This window comes from Nicotiana sylvestris, chromosome 3, assembly GCF_000393655.2.
Source record: "Nicotiana sylvestris chromosome 3, ASM39365v2, whole genome shotgun sequence".
Classification (NCBI taxonomy): domain Eukaryota; kingdom Viridiplantae; phylum Streptophyta; class Magnoliopsida; order Solanales; family Solanaceae; genus Nicotiana; species Nicotiana sylvestris.
Genome location: NC_091059.1, coordinates 62660307 through 62670098, shown reverse-complemented (window position 1 = coordinate 62670098; position 9792 = coordinate 62660307). Strand labels below are relative to the sequence as shown.

The 9792-nt window shown below is 36.3% G+C and overlaps 1 protein-coding gene across 1 annotated transcript; it reads right to left on the bottom strand.

Annotated features, from left to right (window-relative positions):
• Positions 1-828: 828 nt before the first annotated feature.
• Positions 829-1185, bottom strand: LOC138887446 (uncharacterized). Its single transcript, XM_070169201.1, has one exon. It carries the CDS (start codon positions 1183-1185, stop codon positions 829-831), a length of 357 nt encoding a protein of 118 aa, XP_070025302.1.
• Between the last annotated feature and the right edge of the window lie 8607 nt (positions 1186-9792).

The window sequence follows — 9792 nt, the reverse complement described above, 5'->3', positions numbered from 1 at the left end:
CACTAGAAGTAGGAGGGGTGGTAGGCTTCGTAGCCTTGGTTTTATATCCAATCATGGTTCCTCCTCTCAGAGTGATACTGCTAAACCTTCTTCCTCTAAGCCTAGGACTCCATTATTCCCTAGATCTTCTTCCAAAAATAATGACTCAACTGATATTGTACGTGAACCCACAGCTGCAGAGATTGTTCCTAGAGAATTTTATTTTTCAACTGATCGTGAATCCATGAGAAATCAAGTTTCATCTATAGCTACTCTTAATCCTGCCGATCTTTATCCAACCTTAATTACTATTGATTTTATTTCCCTGGTTCGAAGAGAATGTAATTGGAAACCAGATTTCCCAGTCTTAGTTCCTGGTTCCAACAAGAGAATTACTTCATACGGTTACTCCTTTGTTTCACTTACCCCTTTACTTTAGGGTTCAAACCCCTATCGACCCAGTGATCATTGAATTTTGCCGTTAATTCAACGTGTGTCTTGGACAAATTGGCCCCATTGTTTGGAGGGCTGTTGCATGCCTTCATTATTTATTGGATCTAGCCTCAATGCCTTTTTATTTTTCGACATTTGGTCCATTCCCTGAAAAGGAAAATACACACGGGACTCAAAGATATACATTTTAGATGATGACTGCTTAACCCTTTCTTTCCGTCAGAAAAGTTGCAACCTAGACTGAGAACAATTCAGTATTCCGCATGTCTATCGGGGTCTAATATCATCATTTTGTACGAGCTAAATTTTTGTCTATCATCTAAAATTATTAATAAAATTCAAAAGAATAAAATAAATTATATCTGAATGATACCTGACCGTGGATATTTCTTTTATCTAGAAGTAATACTTTTTCAAATGAACAGCATTCCAATTTGACAGTAGTATGATGCCATCCATAGTTTCCAATTCATATGCTCCCTTTCCAGCGATGCCTCGAACCCTATTAGGGCCTTCCCAATTTGGACTTAACTTTCCCCCATTAGCCGCTTTCGTTGATCGAAACACCTTTTTGAGGACGAAGTCCCCAATCTTAAAGTACCTCAAATTTGCTTTCCTATTATAATATCGCTCAATCATCTGTTTTTGAGCCGCCATCCTTATTTGCGCTGCTTCTCTTCGTTCTTCTACTAAATCCAGATTTATCTGCATCTCTTCTTCATTTGATTCCTCAGTAGCATTTGTATATCTCATACTTGGTTCACCTATTTCTACTGGAATTAAGGCTTCAGTGTCATAGACGAGTGAAAATGGAGTCTCGCCCGTACTTGTTTTCGTTGTTGTTCGATAAGCCCATAATACCCCTGGTAACACTTCTGGCCACTTACCTTTTGATTATTCTAGTCTCTTCTTCAAGTTATTAATAATAACTTTATTCGGTGACTCATCTTGCCCATTGGCTATGAGATGGTATGGCTTAGATGTAATTCATTTAATCTGCCAACTCTAAAAGAACTTTGTGATTTTCATGCCTATGAACTGTGGGCCATTGTCACACACGATTTCCTTTGGAACTCCAAAATGACAGATAATGTTTCGCCAAATAAAGTCCCTGACCTTTTTTTCTCGTACTTGTTTGAAGGCTCCTGCTTCTACCCATTTTGAAAAATAATCCGTTAAGACTAATATAAACCATACCTTTCCTTTAACTTGAGGTAATGGTCCAACGATATCCATGCCCCACTTCATGAAAGGCCAAGGCGAGATAACTGAATGTAACAACTCTGCTGGGTGATGCATGTTATTGGCATATCGTTGACATTTATCACACTTGGCTATAAAGTTTTCTGCTTCCTCCTCCATTTTTGGCCAATAATATTCTGCTATTATTTAAGTCTTTACCAAAGATTTTCCCCTAGCATGATTGCCGCAATGCACCTCATGTATTTCTCTCATCATATATTCTGTTTGTGAAGGACCAAGACACCGTGCCAAAGGTCCACCGAACATCTTTTGGTATAAGTTCCCTTGAATTAAGCAGTATCGGGCAGCCTTTTGGCAAAGTACTTGTGACTTCTTCTTGTCTTCGGGTAAGATTCCGTACTGCAAAAAATTAACAAACATGTTCCTCCAATCCTAAGTTAAATTATTAAAATTTACCTCGTTCTTATCTTGATCGAGTGCCGAATGAAACAAATTATGCTTTTTTTATCTCCGTAACAGACACGAGATTGGCCACCGCATCTGCCTCTGCATTTTCCTCCCTGGGTATTTGAACAACCTTCCACGATTGAAATTGTCTGACTAGTTCCCATACTTTTCCAGGTATTGTTGCAGTCGTGCCTCCCTTGCTATGCAAGTCCCCTACATTTGGTTAATAACTAGATGCGAGTCACTCTTGATTACAATTTGTTCTATGCCAAGCTCTCGAGCTAGTTCCAGACCTGCAATCACAGCTTCATACTCTGCTTCATTGTTAGTGATGAGATAACATTTTATTGCTTGCCTTATGACTTCCCCTGAAGGCGGAATTGAAACATTACCTAGGCTAGCGCCTTTAACCTTCGAGGAACCATCAGTAAATAAAATCCAAGTCCCCGGATTAGATTCGATAAATATTTGTAATTCCTTTTCTGCTTGACGAATTAAATTCGTGCTAAAATCTGCTAAAACCTGAGATTTTATTGCACTTCGAGGCTGATATATAATATCATACTCACTGAGTTCTATTGCCCACTTAGCTAATCTATCGGATAATTATTGTTTATGTAATATATTCCTTAGGGGGAAAGCAATTATTATAGAGATAGGATGATATTGAAAATAAGGTCTCAATTTTCTAGATGCCATAATTAATGCTAAAGCAAGCTTTTCTAGATGAGGATATTGTGTCTCAGGATCTAATAAAGATTTAATAACATAATATATAAGAGATTGTTTACCTTTATCCTCTCGTACCAGCACCGCACTTACCGCCATTTCTGACACAACAACATAGATAAACAACCTTTCTCAGTCTTTTGATTTGGCCAGCAGAGGCGGATTTGACAAATATGATTTTAGGGCTTGTTGGCATTCATCAGACCACTCAAATTGATTCTACTTTTTCAATACTGAACAAAATTTAATTTTTTTTTCCGATGACTTTGAATTAAATCTCCCCGGGGCTGCTATTCTTCTTATTAATCTCTGCACTTCTTTTTTGCTTGTGAGTACATCCAGTATTTCTTCGATGGCTTTGATTTGTGCAGGATTTACTTCAATTCCCCTGTTAGAAACAAGAAAAACTTAAAACTTACCTGAAACTATGCCAAAAGCACATTTTTCTGGATTTAGCTTCATATTATATTTGCGTAGAATATGAAAAGTGTTTGACAGATGTTGAAAGTGATATCCCGTCTGTGCTGACTTGTCTAGCATATCATTGATGTAAACTTCCATAGTCTTTCCCAGATGTTCTTGAAACATTTTAGTTACCAATCTTTGATATGTGGCCCCAGCGTTTTTAGGCCTAAGGGCATGACTTTGTAACAATAAGTCCCCTGTCTGTGATAAACGAAGTTTTATCCTCATCTATGGGATCCATATTTATTTGGTTATATCCTGAGTATGCATCTAAAAAACTTAATAGCTTATGTCCTGCGGTAGAATCAATTAGTTGATCTATGTGTGGCAAAGGGAATGAATCTTTTGGACAAGCTTTGTTTAAATCAGTATAATCTACATAAACTCATCATTTTCCATTCTTTTTTGTAACTACCAAAGTATTAGCTAGCCAATAGGATATTTTACCTCTCGTATTGACCCAATTTTTAAAAGCTTTTGTACTTCATCTTGGATTACTTGGTTTTTGAAAGAGCCTTGCTTCCTCTTCTTCTGCTTGACATGCGGATATGATGGGTCCTTATTTAGTTTGTTGGTCATCACCTTTGGTGGTATACCTATCATATCTGAATGCGACCAAGCAAATATAGCTTTTAAAATTCAATTAACTTACCTTTCATTTCTGTGCTCAGGTTTGCTCCGATGTAAACTTTTCTGTTTGGCCAGTGTATAAACAGCACCACTGTTTCGAGTTCTTCGGTAGTTGTCTTTATGATTTCATTGTCTTCTAGCTCTTGAATAACATCGGGTCTTGAATCGGCATCAGTTTGTGCTAGAATGGCTTCAGTTGAGGTTTGAATCATGACATCCTCAACTGAATTCTGTAACTCTTATTTCTCACTTGCAACATCATTTACGGTGATGGAATTCCTTACTGAATTGATACTTCTAGAAGCTTGTTGATCTCTACGGATTTGAAGAATCCCCCACTATGAGGGAAATTTGATAACTTGATGCAACGTGGACGGTACAACATCCATATCGTGAATCCATGGTCTTCGTAGGATTATATTATAAGCAATATCTACATCTATTACCTGAAACTTTGTATCATTGATAACCCCCTCTACAAACGTAGCTAGCACTACCTCCCCTTTTGGGATAACACTTGAATTATCAAATGCAGATAAAGACCGTGCCTTTGGTATTATTTTGTCACTAGCTTGCATTTCCTTCACCACTCTTAGTAAAATGATATTCACGGAACTACTTGGGTCAATCAAATTATGTTAGTATCATATACAAGTAAAGATATTACCAGTGTGTCATTGTGAGGAATCATCAAGCCGTCAACATCCTCATCATTAAATGTTATAGTGTCTTCTTCCAAGGTTTGCCTTATTCGCTACCTATGAGTGACTGTAGCTTTTGATGTCTTCTTTGCATCTGTATAAGTCACGTCATTGACTTCATCTCCTCCGGTTATTACATTAACTGTTCTTTTTGGAGATGGGATTTTTTGGGGTTCTTGTCTTTTCTTCATGTATGATTGTCTACCCTTCTCGCTGAACAAGTGAGCTAAATGATCTTGCTTCAACAAATGCTCGACCTCTCCTTGTAATAACCGATAATCTTCTATTCTATGGCCATGGTCGTTGTGAAATTCACACTAATAATCTTGATTTCTTTTTCTCGGGTCTAATCTTATTTATTTAGGCCACCGCACCTTATCTCCTATACGTCTTAAAATAGCCACCAACTCGGAGGTACATATATTAAAATTATAATCTCCGATTCTTGCATGTGTGATGGAATTATCACCTCGAGTATCCCGTTCCTTTATGAATCTAGATGAAGAACCCACATCTTTTTGCCTTAATCCCGATTCAGATTGTAAAATTTCCTGTTTGGACCGAGAGTCTCGACCTGCAGGACCCATGTAAGGCTCATACCGATTTTTCCCGGCTCTTTTATCCGATTCCTAAAGTCTTGACCCTGCTCTTTCATCCACCATTGGTTGTGCAACTGTATCTTCTTCTATCCGCAGCTTCATGCTATATTTGTTGTACACATCATTCCAAGTTGTTTCTTGAATTCTCGCAAACTTTCCTTAAGCCTCCTCGTGGCTTTTGAACTTTTCTCATTTAGATTGCCTGTGAATGCCATAGCTGCCCAATTGTCTGGTACTAGCGGTAACATCATCCTTTCTCGTTGGAATCTATCCACGAACTCTCTAAGTAATTATGTGTTTCCGTGTTTCACCTTAAAGATGTCTTCCATCCTTTTCTTAACTTTTTGAGCTCCCAGGTGTACTTTTATAAATGAATCTACAAGTTTAGCAAAAGAAAAAAATAGAGTTTTGAGGTAAGAAAGAATACCACATTAGTGCTCTTTTCATGAGTGTTTTATCAAACTTTTTAACCAAAACCGATTCAATTTCCTGCTTGGTTAAATCATTTCGTTTCACGCCAATTGTAAAAGAAATTATGTGATCTCGAGGGTCAGTCGTTCTATCATATTTTGGAATGTCTGACATTTTGAACTTCTTAGGAATCGACAAAGGTATTACACTTAGCTTCCAGGTCTATTATGAATAGTTGTCAATATCCACTCCTTTAATCATGGGAGGTATACCGGGTATTTATTTTATGCGATCATTTTGCTCCTTCAATTGTTTCTACAAAATTAGTACCAAACTTTGTAAATCAGAGTTATTTGGTATACCTGGCCTTCCATCACGGGATACATTGGTAGTTCCTCCGCTTCCAGAAGTGGCGAGCCCCGAACGTGGGTTCTCCAGGGTTATAGTCGTATTCGAAGGAGGAGTTTGCAGTGTAGTTGGTAATCCCCTAACAAAGGTTTGAAGAGCACTATTCACGTGTCCTGCAATCAATTATTTAAAGCGTCTTATTCAACAGTTTGCTAGTCCCATTGATGATCATTTACGTGTGATGTTGATCTTTCAGGTGACCCCTCACGGGACTGTCGAGGAGATCCTTGTGGTGAAGGGAGTGGTGGAGTTGCTCCCTCCTGTAGGTTCAACTAGTTATTTTCGTTGAAAGTTAACATGGTTTGTTATCAGAGAGAAAATTTGAAAAGTGAAAAGATTATCAGATTTCCGGTAACAGAACCAATTTGTTTAACCAAAAAATAAATTTATTGGTCAAAGCCTAAATTTAGAAGAAAACGGATTACTGATAACAAAGTTTTACTTCACTTTCATAATGTTAATTAGGGAAAGTAACGAGAATGTTAAAGAAAATATATTGAGAAGAATGAAAATAAAATAAGGCTGAGAACTTCGGTAAAGTAGAAAAGTAAAGAGTATATTTCAATAATACTTAGAATATGCCCTTACAAATGAAATTTTGTGTCTTTATATAGGAGTTTACAATCATAACGGTTTTCCCATATAATTTGGGTTCATTGTGGACATTAATTATATTGATTGACCAGTACCTCAGGTAATTATAACTGGCGTATTCATTGTTATAAATACTTTATAACTGTTTCGATTCCCTTCGTTATTTATTTCTAGTTTGTGTATTTTCCCTTCTTTTGGTTCTGATTTATCCTGTTCGTGCCTTTTCTTTAACAACTGTAAGGCACAATCCTCTTCTTCGTACCGTCCCGTGAGTGTTTTTCCTGCACCTTTTCTTTCTCAATTAATTTTATTATTGAGAACGTCAGTTGTCGTTAAATCACTGCTCCACGTGCCATGCCTAGTCAGCACACTGACACTCCAAGTGTAATGTTCTTTTTACACCAGGACTACCTCAAATTGTACTTAACAAATGGTAGAAATTCATTCAGTTTAATTTCTTGGTTGTATCCTAACTGACTATGCCATAACCCAAATAAAACGAGTATAAATATATTAAATACGGAAATTGAGGTTGTTCCGCAATTTTTGTTCCCAGATAATATTTACGAAATTGAGAGAAAGCATAACGAAGAGGTTAATCCAAAAACACAATACTGTTCCAAAAGCTTTCACAATATTGTCCCCAACTAAGCAATGTGAATCGCAAGTTTTCCAATAGCTTGCAATGAATGTCCAACACCTTATTTGCCTCCCGGAAGGTGGATGTGGGCCATCGTGTTTAACAAGTGGCGGAGCTAGGATTTTTATTAAGGGGTTAAAATATAAAGAAATAAACTCACAAAGATAATATCTAGCTACACAATATAATTTTATGGCAAAAGAATATCTGACACCCCTCGAATACATATGACTCCGCCACTAGCGGTTTGGTTATAGCATCAAGATAAAAATACTGCAATCATTCAATATATGTGAATACAATGTGAGAGGTATTGGGATATGATCTTTCAATACATGAGAATCTATTTCCACAATTGATAAAAATAAATTATGTGTAAATGACAATTGTTATCCATTGAATAAAGCAATGAGTTGTGCATGCAAGATTGATATGTAGATATCGCTGGAAAATCCAGCAATCCAGGATCCATGGCTATCCGTGCTTACCCTTCCCATGAGTCCCATTCCACCTTTCTTGGTAGTATTGTCACTTTTGCGTGCTTGGCTGATTATAGCGCCAAAAGAAGAAAAAACTTCTATGTTAAACGCGTATTCATATTTTACATTCTATTTTGTATATTGATGCAGATCCAAAATTTAAACTTTAAGGTATTAGAATTTCATTGATAATTTGAGTTATTGGTTTCAAAAGAATATTTATACATCTTTAGTACATTTCCTAACCGACATATACAAGATTTTTGTCAAGCTATTACTAGGTTCAATAGAATTTGCAGCTTTAATGAAGGTACATCCGCCCTTACCTACATAAAACAACATATAGATCATGCTTAAGCTAATGAAAATTTTACTCTTACTTTTACTTATAGCCTGTTTGGCAAAGCTTATTTCAAAGTTAAAGTGCTTGGCCAAATTTTTGGAAGAAAAAAATATTTTTGAGGAGAAGCATAAACAGTTTTGGAGAATCAGAAAAAAGTAATTTTTCTCTAAAAGTACTTTTACGAAAAATACAATTAGAAGCAGTTTTTAAAATTGTTGTTCAAAAATATTTTTCAAATTAATTAACTAAACACAAACCGTTTCTCACCAAAAGTGTTTTTGAGAAAAATATTTAAAAAAAAAGATATTTAATAATTTATTTTTGCATCTTGGTCAAACACACTATTAATATTGTCAACCAAAGAGAATATTTATTACACGTGAACTGTTCTAGTCATTCCCATCAGACGTTGAATAATTTTACGGGAAATTCTATATATTATTCAATTATTTTTCTAATCCATCTGTAAAGAAAAGAAAAGGGCAAAGAGTGACGTCTGATTGCTGATGTAACCTCGCAAAGATGAATCATTTAGAAATAAACTATCAAAACTTCGCCTTCATCGAAGAAATCTAAGAGTTGAATAAAAACAGAAATTCAAAGACCATTTTGATAGTAGAAAGATAATTCTCGGTTAACACAATAATCATTGTATAAAAAACTGTTTTCTTGGTTGACTAGGATCACTGTATCGTTTTTTTTTTTTAATTTTTTTTTAAAAGGATGTTGTATACGGTAAAAATCATATGCCTCCGATTTTGTAGGCTCGATGACTCACATCGACGAACAGAGGGCTCGAACCAAGGGGTAAGCTCAGTATGGGTTCGAGTTCGAGGACGGAATGTAAGGATCGAAGATCGGAGTACGCGACAAGTACCGAAGCCAAGTATGATCAACCCCGAGATAGAGCCGTTATGAGTTTGCAATAGAATGAGCAAGATTCCTACCACGTCCCCAAGATCATGGCGTAAATTCCAAAATAGATTTGTACGAATTAGTACAAATCCGTACCAGGCGGTTATACAACTATCCCAATAAGATTCCTTATTATAAATAGAAATGTACCTTATTTAGGGTTCCCCTATTATATAAAGGGGACCCCAATCATTTGTAAAGATCATCTAATCATTGACAAAGAATATACTCTTACTTTTTCGCATATTGTTCATCATAATTGTCCTTTAGTTTTATTATTCTTGCTTTATTGTTCTTGGCCCATCTCGAGGTCACTTTGGCTTGAGGTCGATACTGCCTAGCAACACTGGTTTGATTTACTCATTTCTTCCATTTATATGCTATACTTATTGATTATGAATTCGTATTGAACTAAATCACATATATTTAAAACCACAAATCAAATTTAATTGTTACTCATATTTTCGAGGTAAACAGTTTGGCGCCCACCGTGGGACTAAAGATAATAGTGTTTATTTCGATACTGATTCGGATAACACATATATTTTTCACACTTGTTTTGTCAAATATTTGATTTCAAGATAAAACATATCAGACTCACAAAATGCGCCCGTACACGGTGATGACGGCCTTGGGTTCTACGGAGAAAATGACAACATAATTGCTCCAGGGGTCGATGCACCACCGATAAACCCTGGGGAAGTGCCAAATGTTGAACCAGTGGATGTTAGTTCACACATTGTTTAAATGCGGATCTAAACGCAGACCCTAGAGCAAATGTATACAAGGAAGTCAG